We start from the raw sequence: 16,964 nt of genomic DNA on the forward strand, positions 1-16,964 counted from the left end.
ATCTTTTTGGTTGATGTTCAACTCCCCAAAGCAAAGGGAAATTGAAAAGCATTTCCTTATTAATCATGCTCTCTCTCTCTCTCTGTCTTTTTGCTTATTCACCTTTTTACCCATTCATGATGTACTTTTAACAATTATTATTTTCATTATTTTGTGTAGATCATTAGTACATACAATATTAATGATATGGACAGGGCTCGGAGTAGACTCACTGGAGAAAACAGACTCAAGTAAGCTTGTTGACGACTCAGTGGTGACTCAGAGATGATTTAATGAGGAATCAAAGAAGACTGTCAATTTTCAAATTATTTTGCTCATTTTTGTTTTGTTTTTCTGTAGATCATTGGTACATACATTCCTGATATGGACACTAAGGACCAGGGCTCTTTATCTCTCAATACATCAGGTATCGTGTGGGCCTCTGGTTATCAGCCAACGGATGGGGCTAATGGTAAGTAGTTCAAAGAACTCAAAGAAAATTTGAGAGATTACTCAAAGAAACTTTTTTTAAATCTATAAGGAGATTCTTAAACTTAAAGAAGAAAGAGAACTTAAAGAAGAAATAGAACTTAAAGAAGATCTCTAAGAAACTAAAGAGCAGTCTTAAAGAAACTTAAACTTGAAGAAGACTCAAGAGGAACTCCAAGGAAACCTAAGAAGACTCTGAGAACTGAAGTAGGGATGGGAAACTCAAGGACAGACCAAAAAGACTCAAATAAATGAAAGTTCAAAGAAGGAAAGGAAACTTACGGAGCATTCACAGAAGACTCAAAGAACCTTAACAAAGTGATAACCCAAAGTTGATTAAAAGATGTCTTCAAATAAGCCTACAAATTTGAGACTAGGAGACTAAAAAAACTTAACGAAGATTAAGTGAAAACCCAAAGGTGACACAAAGATGATTTAAAAGAAGCCTCAAGGAATCTTGAGACTAGAAGAAGGTTTGAATAATACTAAAAGAAGACCCAAATAAACTTCATGAAGACTCAAAGGTTACTTAAAGGAGACTTCGAAAAGATTCAATGCAGAATCTGAATAGAGAAGAGAAACATTTATTCTTGAAAATAAGATCAAACAATAAATTTAATTAATCACATTATACTTTGTGTTTCACCTTTCATGTGTTGATGCATTGACCCTTCATAAAGGCCTTAAATTAACCATTACTAATTCTATTTTTAACATGATTTTGAAATTGTGTTTTCTTACAACATTTTAGGTCCAACCTGTATGGTAGAAGGATTAAGGCGAGCTCTGGGATCTGACTGCCGAACAGCTATAGCACTCATGAATACCATTCTCCTCCTTGTCATACTGGTTTCAACCATCATCTTAGCAGTTTTCATCAAAAGAAGGTATAAACCTCAATCAAAACACTGGTATTTGGAAAGGCAAAGTCCACCTCATTGAAAATTTAGTTAAATTAGATTTAAAGATAAAAATCTATAAACAATTCTAGATTTTGAGTGATTAAATCATAAATGAAAGATTGAGACAAGTGTGATAGATAAATTAGATTAAATCTATAAAGAATTCTAAATTTAATCAGAATTTGCTAGAAGAAATGTGTAGCATATTAAATTCTGCATCGTGTCATGGAACAAGAGTAATTTAGGCCTAATGCAGATGAGTGAGTGAGTCGAGATATTATGTAGATATGTTTCAAACTTATTGTTTGGTGCATGTAGTGATATGCAACTGATTTGTTCTTTGTGAGAGATGTTTCATTCAAATTTAGAATATTTCTTTTTTTTTAGCTATAATATTACTTTGAATCTGTAGGTAATAATTCTTGCAGTTTGTCTTGAGAGGGCTGTGTCTGGTAGCACTGCATTTTGAGATATCTTGTCTTTCTTTATTGAAATACCATGCATTTCATCTCCCGATCCGTCAACTCTTGTCCTGTATAACTATTTTTAAATTGTTATAATTATTATTAGAAAGTCATGCCCATAAACAAAATTCCTTGCCTGGAATTTGATTCATGGCCTTTTGCTGCAACTTTCACACATTGTCATTGCTTGGCTATGCTGAAATCAATGAAGATACGTAGAGCAGAATTCCTTGAGCAGAATTTGAAAAACAAAGTTTGGATGTATGTGATTCTGGTTTGTGTGAAGGGCATACGCATCAGTAACCTTAAGTCCAATACTACTCATATCTGGCCAGGTTCGTTACCATGTTTAAAGCAAGGTTTGGATGTTCATAAGGTGCCTTCAATGGCTTAAATAAAGTCAACCATCTCTCAAATCATTGCTACTATTGCTATTTCTTTATCTGACCTCTGCTAGAAATTTTAAATAAAATTCAAAATTTGTATTCCGTCTCTCTCTCCATGAACCAGATACGACAGGAAAGTGAAACGTACCGAACAGCACATCAAACAACTTACCTTGATGGGGCTGGGAGAGGGCGCCCTAATCACTCTTGACGAATGGGAGATGCAGAGAGAGAATGTCGTACTGAATAGGAAGCTTGGCGAAGGAGCGTTCGGTACGGTGTACGGGGGTGAAGCGTTGCTGGATGATAATAAATGGGCAGCAGTCGCTGTTAAGACTCTGAAACTTGGTGCATCAGTTGAGGAGAAGGTAAGAGGGGGATGGCCTACAGAGTACCGAAGTGTGACGTCATCAATTTTCACTTTTTGCATTTCAGCGCTTTATATACCATAATTTGGTATAGCATGATAAAAAAAACCCACAACCCAAATTTGGTGGGATTGGTCCATGTGGGGCCTTAGATATTACCTCATGAATACATAATTAGCCCCATTGAAGTCAAGGTGTTATTTGCCTGGTTCCTAGCTTTAAGAACCAGGCCAAGTATTGACTTCAATGGGGCTAATTATGTATTCATGAGGTCATATTTCAGGCACCCATTTACCGATTCCCACAAAATTTTGGTTGTGGGTTTTTTTCATCATGTGCTACCAAAATATGGTATCAAAAACGCTGAAATGCAAAAAAAAAGTTTTTTTGTGACATCACTTCGGTTTAACTGAAATTAATGCTGTTATGGTCATTTATTTCTACGTTTGGTATTCAAAACCCACAGTGTGAGTAAGCTATCCCTGTCGAAATACTCTTATGATGTATTGATGGAAAAGGTTTGTAAAAGTTTCAAATGACAGATGAAACTACTATTAGAAATTGATATAAAAATATGAAGACCCTGTCACAATATAAGCCATCTAAATCAATGTATGCCTAGCATATATGATACGTTAGCATAAGTTGCCAATAGTTTGTGTTTGGCCTTGGTAGATGACAACAGATCTATTGATACGCTATGTATGTATTGTTTGTTATTGTTTCTCACAGCAATATAGAATTCATTTCTTAGTATTTTGATGATTCCAAGGTTCCACAGCACTTACCTAATCTAAAGGTGAATTGTCATTTACATTTCCCAATCTCTTTGATCCATTTCTTCCACATAACTATTTTAGCAGAACTTATTTTGATTTTCAATTACGATATTGGGTTATTTCTGTAATTTATTTTTCTTTCTTTTTTTCAGCTTGATTTTCTGAGTGAAGCTGAGGTAATGAAGAGATTCAATCACAGGAACATTGTCAATCTTCTTGGAGTTTGTACCAGAGGAGAACCTATGTATGCAGTCATGGAATTCATGCTTTATGGTAAAAAAAAGAAATCTTTAAACCTTTTTCAGTTATTACAGAATTCACTATCCTTTACATTTCCCGTATATAGAAACATGTTTGAAATTATTTTATATGTATTATGGTAATATTTATATATGTGATATGCGATCTTATTTACTGGGTGTAAGCTAGAAATTGTATATACATTATCACACTTTCCCAACAAGCCTTCAGCGTTTGAATCCATTGTTCATGGTGGACTAAGAATGCAAGTTAGGTAAGAAATGAGGGGAGTGTTTCATCAACATTTTCATCCGATAAGTTGTCAGATTTGACATCTTTCCCTGCATGTTGATTGGCTGAGAGGCACTGTTCCTATGGTAACTGTCGGATAAAATGGGACTTGTCGGATAAAACGTCCGACAAGTCCTTTCATGAAACGCCCCCCTGAGATATTGAGGTATTTGTTCTTAGTGTCATCATGACTGTACCACGGACAAGTGATGGCCTGGTGGTTGAGTCGCTGACCCGCAATCAGTAGATGACAGGTTCAAATCCCGCTGGTTCCAACAACAAAAATGTCTGACTTATTTTTCATATCAAATATGCGATCTTATTTAGTGGGTGCAAGAGAGAAATTGTATCTACATTGACTTTGTTTTTATTCCCCTGGTCTTAGGTGACCTGAAAACTTTCCTGCTTGGGCGGCGCCATCTTGTCGGTGAGAATGGATACGCGAGGAACCAACATGTGATGGGTCCGAGTCAACTCACTTCTATGGTGTTAGACATAGCTTCTGGTCTGAGCTACCTAGCCAGTATCAACTATGTGCATAGGTGAGTGATTGGAATGAGATAAAAAAAAATGTCTATCAATGTAGGAAATACTCTTTATCTTCATCAATATGGCCACCATCATCATCATAATCATAATATCCATCATTGTCATTGATATCATCTCCATCGTCAGCATCATCATTACCATCATCCTCATCATCATCATCATCCTCATCCTCATCATCCTCACCATCATCTCCAACACAGCTACACTACATCCTGTACTTTTTATCATTTAGAACTAAATCATGTTTTACTCAAATCTGCTAATACTAAAATGAAGTTTGATTAAATCTGTGACTGTTAAAGCCATTATTAATTCCTAATAAATTTTTTATGAACATAAGCAAGGTTGTTTTTTCTCAGGATTCAACTAAGATCAGGTTACCAGTAACCATTGTTTACAAGCTTTCAGATTAAACATGAATGGCCTGAGCTTTGAGTTATCATGCCTATTGCAATAGCATACTCCATCCCATTCAAATTCTTCATTTAGAACTGGTCTCTGTGTGTCGAAGTGCAACTGTGCTCCTGCTCCCCCCCCCCCCCCGTACTGTCATTCATGGTGTTTAGAGAATCTTGATCATTTGTTGCTTTTAAGATAGTTTATATGTCTAATTTTGTCTGTGACTTTGTCTCTTGATTATACACTAGAAAAAGATACAATTTTAACCGCTTTTGTCAAGGGCCATCCGCATGAATCAATTTGATTTTCAATGTTTTTCATTCATTAGTCTTCATATTTCTTGTATCTAGGGATCTAGCATGCAGAAACTGCTTGGTGGATGCGTCATATACTGTCAAGATTGGGGATTTTGGCATGACACGGGCGCTGTATGACTCGGACTACTATAGACTAGGCAAAAGAAGTAAGTCCTTGTCCTTAGTGATAATTTTTGTCTTTTCTGCCGAGTACAAGACACTTATTTTGCAAGGGTTTTATTCATGTAAGGCTCTTCATAACGCAATAAATAACAATTTTGAATTTGATTGGTTCGATTCATGGCAAATACCAAGTAATCATAGTTACCATTCCACTTAAATTGTAATGTTTACATGTATATATCAACTTATAAACACAAACAGATCATTTTCCTTGAATTGCTTGTGCACTGTAAAAGGCTTGGCGGGCTAAAGCTAATGTAGTAATATCCAAACTATTATGGTAGCGCATAGAGATGTTAATATAATGGTACTTGATGATGTGTGCTATATAAGAACTGGATATAATTATTTTTTAATTTGCCAGGCTTAGAGAATATCACCTAATCTAGTTTGAAATCAATATGTATTTTTTTTAATAATATTTATTTTCTTCCTCTTTCAAATCAATAAGTTTACAATCACAATTCATATAAATCAAGATTTTGTACATGTATACCAAACAAATAAATATATCAATATCAATGAGATTACAAGTTTTCAGAATTATAACAAATGAAGTTAACTGCCCAATTTCTCTTCCATAACAATGTGAAAGCAGAGAGAAAAAAAAAACAATATCAATCGACAAGTAAAAAACAGACTTTGTAAGAAATTACTTTTTTCCCTGAACAGAATAGAAATAAACATTTTTGCACATGATATTGTACAAGAAAAAAAATGGAGAAAAGATTATTTTAAAGGTTAATTAGAGGAAGGTTATTTTGCCTAAATATTTTGCCTAATATTTACACTCTTCTCTAAACTGTATACTGCCCTCTCTAGGCAAACTGCCAGTACGATGGATGGCTCCAGAGTCTTTGACAGAAGGCATCTTTACCACCATGAGTGATGTATGGTCGCTAGGCGTGGTCATCTATGAGGTTGTGACCTTTGGTAGTTTCCCATACCAAGAGCTATCCAATGCTGAGGTGTTAGATTACATCAGGAACGGAAACTCCCTCCGACCTCCTGAGGGGTGCAGCCCTGCACTGTGAGTAGATAGGGCTTCTGTTTTTTTCTTGATGGATGTTATTTATAAAAACAAGATATAAAAAACTATTACGACATAATCAGAACATCTTCTGTATACAAGCATTAAAATTATGCGATAAAAAAACAGTAATTTGTTAGGCAACATAATGTCTTTTTTTTCATTTGAATAAGAATATTTTACTGTTTTTTGTTTTCTTTTTATGAATCCAACTGAATTTCTTTCCAAGTCATTCTGTACAATTTCTAGTGTACCATTTGTATGAGGTTTGATTTCTTATTTTTCATGTGTACCGAGGAATAAAAATGTTGATTCCTTTGATGTTGAATAATGAATTGTTTTTGTGTTTTAAACTATAAATGCCATGGCTGTGATCATTTGGCTGGATTATTTTGCCCATTCTAGATTTCAGCATTATAAATAAAAGATATGCAGTTACATAAAATACTTCTTTCTTTTTTATTTTGCAGAGGAGCGTTGATGATGCAGTGCTGGGCCATCCAACCGCAGCATCGACCAACAGCCAAAGATGTAACAGACATCCTCTGTCAAAGGCCACACCTTATCACCCCGTGTCTTGGTGTCCCTTTAGGCAGCATCCCTCCTGAAGAGATCCACAACACCGGACTACCCTTATCACCCGTCCGCCCCAAACACCCCCTCCCCAAACACAGCACTAGGAGCAATAGCAGCACTGAAATGCAGATGGGACGCGAATTCAGCCGCATACACGAGGAAGAGTTCCTCACGGGTCACCTGGCAAGCGTTGGCCACATTTTCCGTGCCTCCAAACGCAGATCAAGGAACAAACAGAGCTTCAACCGGTGTAGCTTTGAGCTTGCTCCAAGCGGGTCACGGAGACTGAGACACGACTCTGAAACTGAAAGAAACTGCATCTCGATTATCAGCTCCACCGCAAGTGCCCCGTCAACATCCATGTCTAACACAAGCACCCCGTCCACGTCGCAGGACTCCTGCCTTGTGGCCGTAGAGGATCCTCCACCTGTAATTCATAGAGGGCGCTCTAGGACGTCTGCTACCTTAGAACACCACTTTCTCCATAGGTTACCCTCAGGGGGTACCTTCAATAAACTCCTGAAGAAGGCTGCAACAGAGGACAATATTTACACGGAATCCAAGCAGAACTCGTGGTCTCTGTTCAGCTGTATTGACAGTGGAAAATTTGATGGACTACCTCTTCTGCGGTCACAGTCCAGCCGTAGAGGGAGCAAGAGACCGAGGAGTAAATCGCTTGGTAGCAAGTCATCGGGAAGCAAATCACCTTCTAGTAAGCACTCCTTATATGTGACTTTATCAAGAAATGGCTTTGATGATAGTAAGGAAGAAGAGACTATGATATCCTTCGTCTCCACCTAGTTGTTGGTCTTCTCACCTTTGAAAGCAAATGGATCTTATCTTGAATTATATAGTGATATTCTCTCAGTCTTGTCCTAGCTTTCAAACAATATATCACACAATTGACAATTTTGTTACTAGTGCCTTTGAGGAACAGGACCAATCGTGAAATGAAATACTAAATCATACTGTTTTCTTCATTAAATCTTCATTACAATAATCATAACTAGATTGAATGTTATTTATTTGATTCATACTAATCAACACTTGATGAGTTTCAGACACCTATTCCGGAAAGACTTTATTTGAGTGCCTCTTTACGTATATATGTTTATTTATTATTCTTCAAAATGATTTGTTCAAAGATTATGAAGATGAAATTCATATCTCTATAAAAATAATCATTATGTAAACCTAGTTAAGGTTTGATGTTGATGTATAGTGATTTTGGACCTCTTGCCTATGTACTGTATGGTTACTGTATTCAGCGCAATATTGACTCGCTAATAGTACTATCAAGAATATTGTAAATACTTGATTACTCTTCAGAAATGTATGTCATGCTCGATTCTTATTTTATTTAAATCAATATACATGTACATACCTATTTAATTGATGATAATAATGAGATGATTATCATGCATTTATTATTTAGAGTAGATGATTCATCAAGGACTATATCTAAGGGATATATATTTATTTGTTTAATGCCATTATAAAGGTGCAAATTTGATCATGCTAATTTTATCCCAAGTTGTTTGATGTTAAGTGTTATTGATGGAATATATATTTTTTTTTGAGAAATGCTACAGCTATATCTAAAACCTAAATCGATCATAATGATACAATATGTTATATTCTAGAGGTATGTTTGATTAAATGTGTTTATTCCAAATATTTGGCTTTATGGGAACTATTACTGAAAGAGCTGGGATCAAACACAAGTCAAAAAATAAAATGCAATTTGATTTTCAACCAATCTGAAGTGCATATTTAGGACTTTTGAAATTTCCTTTGCTCTCATTGCTTTTTTTTCATTTTACATTCATATATCTCCCATCCATTTAGACCTTCAAAGAAAGTTAAACCTATAACTGCATCTGACATGAGAAAGCTTTTTTTTTAGATCATAAAATTTTACCTGTAAGTTTTCACTTGGGAAGTTGCAAGCTTCTTCAAGTTTTCTCATGTCATCAAACCAAATAGATGAACTTTTTCAGTCATATAGGCCTGAATTCACAAAGGTGGTTTTGAAAACCCTCGGTTGAATCCATGGTTTATGCAGATTTCCTGTATAAATTACGCTTGATTTACCGCGTATATTTGAAAATGTCCAATGTGTTGCTGTGGTTATCCACGCTATTTTATTAATGAGTCCACTGTTTTTAATGAGTCCACTCTTCAAACAGTAGACTCATGAATAAAATAGCTTATCTAACCATGGCAACAGGCGTCAATTTGGCGCACTGCGACAGTAGCGCGCATCAGCATTGGACATTATTTGATATACGCGCTAAATTAAGTGTAATTTATAAAGGAATTCTACATAAACCATGGACTCAACCGTGGGTTTTTCAAAACCACCTTCGTGAATTCGGGCCATAATGACAGATGTCAAATTTATGCCTCCTGTACCCAACCGGTCATTAATTGTGTAAAATTGGTGTTGCTTTGAATTTCTTGTGAATAATGAGGATTTTTCTCTCAAAGAGTGATAAATTTGATGTACATGTAATACTGCCCTATAACCTAACCCAGGGGCCCTTTCATAATTCTGTTCATATAGTTATGCCCTCTGATTACCTTTTTACTAATTGAGCTGCACTCAAATATTCCGTGTAATAGCAACAATGAGAATTTTTATCTACAGAGATTGGATTTCCTGTTTAGCTAATGCGAATTAAAATGATTGAAATTTGTATTTAGCACCGAAATAAAGCCCCTTTCAGTGGTGGTACGTCTGCTTACAACCGTTGCGATTGTGTGCAACATATATTGTGAGAAAATGATCGCAAACGATCGCACGGGCAATTGTGAAAGCCCCTTAAGGGTCGCTTGTCTTGTGTAAAATTGTGTTTAACTTCAAAGATCTTCACGAAACACCACACTAGACATGAGTTTTGTGAAAGTGTTAACTGTCCTGACACAGTAAATCAAAGAGGAGTTCCACTCTAATATAAAATTCATTTGTAAAAAATATGAATGATTGAGGAATTGGTATCAATTGCACAGAGCTGATCAACGATAAATATTGTTAGCATTTTTCAAGTGCCCATCGAATACCAGATTTCTGTGGGAAGTAATCAGTGATCATAAAGGTTATTGTTCATGGATCATTTATTTGCATTTCTGAAACTGACCACCCAATTGCTTTATCAATCTGTCAATAATGTTGGAGAGGGGAACTGAACATGGAAAACAGTACCTTTGTGAAGTTAATCAGGTGTTTTGAAATATTACATGAATAACTTCTAACAAGGTTGTTTCTATTCCATTTTGGTGTGTGTTACTGTGATATTAGTGATTCCACTGTTATGTCACAGGTTTGTCCCTGTTACTAAGGGTGAATTAATTCCAGCGATATAATGATTGATTTTGTTTACAAATGTTGGGAAGCTTTGTTGTGCCATGTAAGAACAGATGTTTTATTTCCATTTTAAGAGTGCAATATTTTCCATTTGCTTTTTCTATTCTATGTTGTGCAATATTTTTGACCATGTCATTTTATCATTTTACAAGTTGTATCATTTTTATCATCAATGCAATGTTTTCTTTATCAGTGCAATAATTGGAATTCAATTTCATCACCAGTGTATTTTTCTTTGATATTTGATAGGATAACAATCCATGCAATTGTCTACCAGCTTGAAGAGTTAATTCATGCAAAATTATGATGATCTTCTATGCTGTTTGTCAAAAAATATACTTGTGCCTTGTTTTATGTCACTTACATCATATATATTTTTTCTCCTTTGAAAATAAATGAACTGTAGTCAAAACTACACTGTAAAACTCAAATGATTTGTTGTGGGTTTTTTTTTGTACAGTTCAGTTTAGAGGGTCTTTTTTTGTTTATGTTTATTTTACTTGTTAGTATAGAAGATTTGATTTGATTTGATTTTATTCACCAACGATAACAACATATTTACAGATGTTTACATATTACATTATTATGTCATGCATATAAATATTACAGAAATGAAACATACATGTATATGTTAAGAGCTGATAAAAGGGACCAGAAAATAGCACAAGTGCTAGTCGAGCCTGGCCCCTACACATATTAGTAATATAGGCGAATATTGAACTTTAAAGTATGTTTTTGTAAAAAACACAACAACTACAAAAAAACAAAATAAAATTATGAGTGTAACATTTTATGTTATATACAGAGCAATATGATAAGTTATTGATTTAATAAATGATTTTGTAATGAATTCCTGAAATCGTTTCTGGATACTTTTAGTTTGATGGCTAATGGTACATTATTCCAGTAATCACTTCCTAAGAAAGATAGAGAGAATTGTCCTTGAGTAGTCCGTAATTTTGGTAAATGTACTTGTCGACCTTCTTTTTGTCTTGTTGGGTATCTATGCTCTATTACATCGCAATAATCTACTAAAGAGTGAGGTAAGTTATTATTACCCAGGTCATACATGTTGGTACATATAGATAAATTGTGCATTTCAAATACATTTAGGATCTTTAAATTCTGAAATAATACACGTGTATGAGCTCGCCACTCACTGAATGTGATGGCACGTACTGCCATTTTTGGGGTGTAAAATATACAATTTAAGCTACTCTTGTAAGTACTCCCCCACACCTCGATTCCATAAGTTATGTGTGGCTCTATGAATGCCTTGTATAATAATACTAATGTATATTTTGGTACAAAATGTCGCAACCGAAATATAATTCCTACTCTTTTACGTATACATGAATTAACTATTCTAATATGGTTCTTCCAAGTTAGATGTTTATCTATTGTTATACCTACAAAAGTTGCTTCATTAACCTCTTCAATCTCCTCTCCGGCTATTTCCAATTTACCAGCTAGTCTAATATTTTTCCTTCTGCTACCAATCAACATGAATTTCGTTTTCATAGAGTTGATAGTAAGCTTGTTTGCAACACACCATTCTTGTATTTTATTTATGTTAATATTGACTTCATTTACATCAATTTCATCTTGTCCAGCTGGGAAGGTATGAAATAGATTAGAATCGTCTGCAAATAATCTGAAATTGAAATAATTAGAAACAGATGGTAGATCGTTTATATACAGTAAAAATAATGTTGGTCCTAGAACCGAACCTTGAGGAACACCGCATGTGATTTCCATTTTCTTAGAGACTGTCTCTTCATATTGAACAAACTGATATCTTCCTCTAAGATAGTCTTCGAACCATTTAAGCGGGAGACCGCGTATTCCATAGTGAGAGAGTTTGTTGATTAAGACATTATGATTGATCGTATCAAATGCTTTTTTGAAGTCAATGAATATCCCAAGTGTAGCTTTACTCTCATCAATTGCTTTTAAGAGAGTGTTGGACAAATTTATTAATGACAACTTAGTACTGTACTTCTTACGAAAACCATACTGGTGGTGGTAAAAAGCATTGTTTGTTTCTAAAAACTGTACTAATCGCCCGTTTGCTACTTTTTCGAAAACCTTTCCGAGCACTGGCAAAACAGATATTGGTCTATAGTTTCCAGGTTCATATTTTGGTCCCTTTTTGTGGATAGGCGTAACTTTTGCTATTTTCATTTCATCTGGTACCCTCCCACATTCTAAAGATAAATTAAAGATATATGCCAGGACACCTGAAATGTAAACAGCACTATCTCTTAACAATCGTGCTGGTAAATTATCATGACCACAAGCTTTCTTTTCATCTAGAGTTATAAGATGATTAAAAACCTCATCCTCAGTCACAGGTTTCCAAAATAAAGAATTGTTAACTCTTGCCCCTAAGTAACGTCTGTGTGACACATTTTCATTTGGCAAAGTATCTGCTAGATTCGGACCAATATTTACAAAGTAGTTATTGAATTCATTGACAATATCATTTATAGATGTAATGAGGTTATTGTCTCCATTGACCTTTTTGATAAGCCTGTCTACTTCAACAACCCTTGAATTTTTTTTTTTCCAACCAATAATTCATTAATGATTTCCCATGTCTTACTCGTGTTACATCGGTTTTCATATAGTAAATTGGTGTAATAAGTACGTTTTGCATTCTTTAAAATCGTAGTGAGCAAGTTTCTATATTTTTTATATTTCTTCACAATATCTTCATTGTAGTTTGTCTTTAGGACTTTTGCATATAACTTCTGTTTAACACGTATTGATTTAATTATTCCTGTAGTTATCCAGACCTTCTTTTTAATATCTTTCTTTTTTCCAATTTGTTTAGTTTTCATAGGTGCATGTTTGTTACATATATATGAGAAAGACTTGCAAAACGTAGAGTATGCAATATTTACATCATGGCAGTTTAATACCTCTTCCCAGTTGAAGACAGAAAGGTCTTCTTTAAACTGTTCAATATTGAATTTTCTGTAGCATCGATAGGTAATTTTCTTTTGATTTGAACATAACTTGGCCATGTTCTTGAATACTACAAACACTGGAAAATGGTCAGAGATATCAGTATGTATGACCCCTGAATGAGTTTCAACAGTATCAACATTTGAATAAATGTGATCTATTAAAGTTGAAGAGTCCTTGGTTACTCTTGTCGGTGATTTTATTAATTGTTCTAAACCCACACATTGTAGAGAAGAAGTGAAGTCATCAGCTATGTCTTCTATACTTAAAATATTCACATTAAAATCACCTAACAGTACACACTTACGTTTATCTACTTTAATTGTTTGTAGTATATCTAACAGACTATCTTGGAATTCTTTTACATTTGTATTTGGTTTTCTATATATCACGGCTATGATTATCTTTAGCTCATCAGTAATATTAACTTGTAACCACAGAGATTCTGCATGGGCAATGTCATAACTTAAGCGAGTATATTTCAAATTTGATTTAATATAGGCTCCGACTCCTCCTCCTCTCAAATCATCCTTGCGACCATTTACTTCAAGAGTATACCCTTGTAAATTTAAAACAGAGGTATTAGACGCATTCCAGACTTCTGATAAGCCAATTATATCAAATTTAGTATTCATACTATCTTCATACAACAGTCTAAGGTTATCAATATTTTTCACTAAAGAGCGTATATTTATGTGGGTTAATTTCAAAGATAGGGATGTCTCAAAATTAAGGACTTTGTCAATATTACATGGTAATAACTCGTAAGAAATATTTGTATCATCCATTATTCATATTTATCAGACATATGCAGGCTAGTCAAGTTATTACTCCATATAATGTAGCTTGAAGTTTTGGTAGTTGATAGTGTCCAAGCCAATATCGAAGAGATCGTCCGGAGAAGCGATCGTCTTGTAACTGTCATCCGTGAGCTTACATACAATGTTCCCGTTTTGCGTACTCACTCTCTTCACAAGAGGACTTGCTTTTGCTGTCTTTAGGACAGCAAATCTCATGGGGGTAATATCCTCATTGATGTATACACCATCCATGCTGCTATCCCCTTTCAGTTTGAAACGGCCAGCATGGATGGCATCTCTCTTGCTCCTTGACACAAGGCGAACCAGAATCTGCCTCACCTTCCCTTCTGATTTTCTCCCTATGCGATGGCAGGTAGAAAGGTCCTCTTTCTTGATGGTTACTCCAACTTTTGCTGCACATTGAATAACTTTGCTCTTAAGCTTCTCCTCACTTTCCTCCTTTTTTGCACCTTGCTCACTCTCCTCTTCTGTCTCCTCTTCCTCCTTCACACCTGTGATGCGGAGATTGTCCCGCCTCAGCTGTTGTGCCAGCTCATCCTGCTTGTATAGCTGTAGGCGAAGGAGGTGGGGGTTGACCTCCTCCTTCACTGCTGAGAGGCAGACATCAAACAGTAAGTGTGTGTGAACTTCACTGTAGCTCTCAAAGTCATTAGTAGTTGAGTAAATTTTGATTGATTGATTGATTTGATTGATTGATCGATAGATTTAATGATCGATCGATCGATTATATTACACTCCACAAAAAAATACATATTGAGCCCAATGAGAAAATGACAATTAATACATGTACAGTTGTACAAAGAAATACATTAACATGAAATATGAAGGACCTATACAGAAGCATAGCTTGTAAATGTAGGTTCTATATTGATTGATAATGTACGTTAAAGAATTATCGATCTACAAAGTGATCATATTATAAGAAACAGAACATTGAATAGATTAAGATATAAATGAAAAAAAACATTCCATTTAAACTTAAGAAAATAGGTGTTGAGATAAAGATCATGCCAATATTTTTTTTTACCTTTCGTGTCTCCTACCTACCCCCCCCCCCCAAAAAAAAAATAGAGAGTAAAATACATAACAAAATAAATGAATAAAAATAGAATCGAGGCATGTATTTAAACTCTTGCATTTTTATTAATTTTGAAGTATGGATCTTGGAAGGTTGTCCATGGAAAGGCAGTCAGTACCAGAGAGAGGGGGGATGAGAGGAAAAATAGCAAGATAAAGAAAGAGGGATACGAGAGGTGAAGGGAGAGGGACAGAAGAGGGGAATCAATAAGCTTGATTGGGATGGTTAAATACAAAATGTTTGTGTAAAAAGAAAATCGAGGTTTCGACTTGTATTGAACCGGATTATGACAGACAATAAAAAACAAGACAATTCAAAATGAGAGGGAATAGGATGTGAACAAAAGACGGGTAATTATAGTCCAAAGGTGAAAGAAGAAAAGCAGAGAGAGCGGGTCAACAGAAGAGGAAGGAGAAGGAGAAGAAAGGAAACCTTAAAAAAGAAAAATAAATGAAAATAGTTTTCCTTCCGAGACGTAAGACCTGATCAAAAGAAAACGCACCGTCCGAAACGTCTTTCAATTAGGGTAATGGATGACAGTGGTATCAAGAAAAACAACGGATGGGTGTATTTTGAGGAACACCGTTTTACTACTTGGTCGAAGCTTCTTTTCACTTTGGCGTTTTCATTTGGAATGGCACACTGGACTCGCACACGCACTGATATTTGAATTTGTAGTATGGCCATTTATATCTATATGAGATATGAAGTTATTGGTTTTAACTGTTTGTGAGCTAACCAACGGTTGTCAACGCAATATTCATGCCTTCTTGTTTGATATAGCTCGTTATGCTTGCATTGTTTCACATGTGATAAACATAATGCTTAATGTTGAAGAATGTATGCTAGTGGAAAGTGTTTGAGATGCCTCCCTTGCAGCGACCGGTAGTCTTTTTTTTCTTCATCTGGGAACACCGGTCCGAGAACTCGAGGTGCGTTTTATGTTCCGAAATGGGGAGGTTAGCAAGGGGCGCAGAGCGGTGGGCATACACGTACGTGCATCTAAATCGATTAAAGGAGAGAGTAGGAAAGGGAGGTGGACTCAGAGGGGGAGAGAGAGGGGGAGGGTCAGATGAAGAGGGATAGAAGGCCGAGGGGGGGGGGGGTAAGGAGATGGGAGGGGTGAGAGATGGGGGTAACAGAGGAGAGGTGAGACTGGCGCATTGAAATGCGATAGACAGGAAGATAGCTCAGGAAGTCGTGTCAACTATGGTGAATAGACAGTATAATTATGAAAGGAAGAAAAGGAGGGAGGGGAGGGAAAGAGAGGGGAAAAGATATGGATAGAAGGATAGGCCTATATTTCAGGTGGGAATGAAAAGGAAGGAGAAATTCAAAGAAATATAAGAGAGTAAAAAGAAAAATACCAGTGCTCTCTTAATGAGGATGAGGTAGAAAGAAAGAAAGAGAGAGAGAGAGAGAAAGAAAGAAAGAAAGAAAGAAAGAAAGAAAGAAAGAAAGAAAGAAAGAAAGAAAGAAAGAAAGAAAGAAAGAAAGAAAGAAAGAAAGAAAGAAAGAAAGAAAGAAAGAAAGAAAGAAAGAAAGAAAGAAAGAAAGAAAGGAAGGAAGGAAGGAAGGAAGGAAGGAAGGAAGGAAGGAAGGAAGGAAGGAAGAAAGAAAGAAAGAATAATAGAGATAGACAGAGGAGAGGATAGGGTGAGGGGTGGGGTGCACGGGAGAATGAGAAAGGGGGTAGAGCTCGAGTGAAAAAATGAATAGTGATAGGGGTGAAAGGGTTTCTATAATAGCTAAAGAGATAGGAAGGAAGAGAAAAGGGGAGGGATGATCAGGAAGAGA

General features: G+C 35.6%; 1 protein-coding gene across 1 annotated transcript; it reads left to right on the forward strand.

Moving 5' to 3' along the window:
* Positions 1-343: 343 nt before the first annotated feature.
* On the forward strand, positions 344-10,721 carry LOC129273165 (insulin receptor-like). The gene is made up of 8 exons (XM_054910204.2): positions 344-451; positions 1,220-1,355; positions 2,345-2,588; positions 3,520-3,640; positions 4,284-4,440; positions 5,197-5,309; positions 6,148-6,355; positions 6,826-10,721. The coding sequence occupies exons 1-8, from the start codon at positions 364-366 to the stop codon at positions 7,730-7,732; spliced, it is 1,974 nt and encodes a 657-aa protein (XP_054766179.2). The 5' UTR covers positions 344-363; the 3' UTR covers positions 7,733-10,721.
* The last annotated feature ends 6,243 nt before the right edge of the window (positions 10,722-16,964 follow it).

The sequence above is a fragment of the Lytechinus pictus genome, chromosome 2, assembly GCF_037042905.1.
Source record: "Lytechinus pictus isolate F3 Inbred chromosome 2, Lp3.0, whole genome shotgun sequence".
Classification (NCBI taxonomy): Eukaryota; Metazoa; Echinodermata; class Echinoidea; order Temnopleuroida; family Toxopneustidae; genus Lytechinus; species Lytechinus pictus.

What these genes read in the sequence shown, in the direction of transcription:
- LOC129273165 (XM_054910204.2), top strand. Translation starts at nt 364, where the DNA reads ATGGACACTAAGGACCAGGGCTCTTTATCTCTCAATACATCAGGTATC. An exon ending in CATGGAATTCATGCTTTATG is followed by an intron (nt 3,641 to 4,283) that starts GTAAAAAAAAGA and finishes CCCTGGTCTTAG; the next exon opens with GTGACCTGAAAACTTTCCTG. An exon ending in AGTATCAACTATGTGCATAG is followed by an intron (nt 4,441 to 5,196) that starts GTGAGTGATTGG and finishes TCTTGTATCTAG; the next exon opens with GGATCTAGCATGCAGAAACT.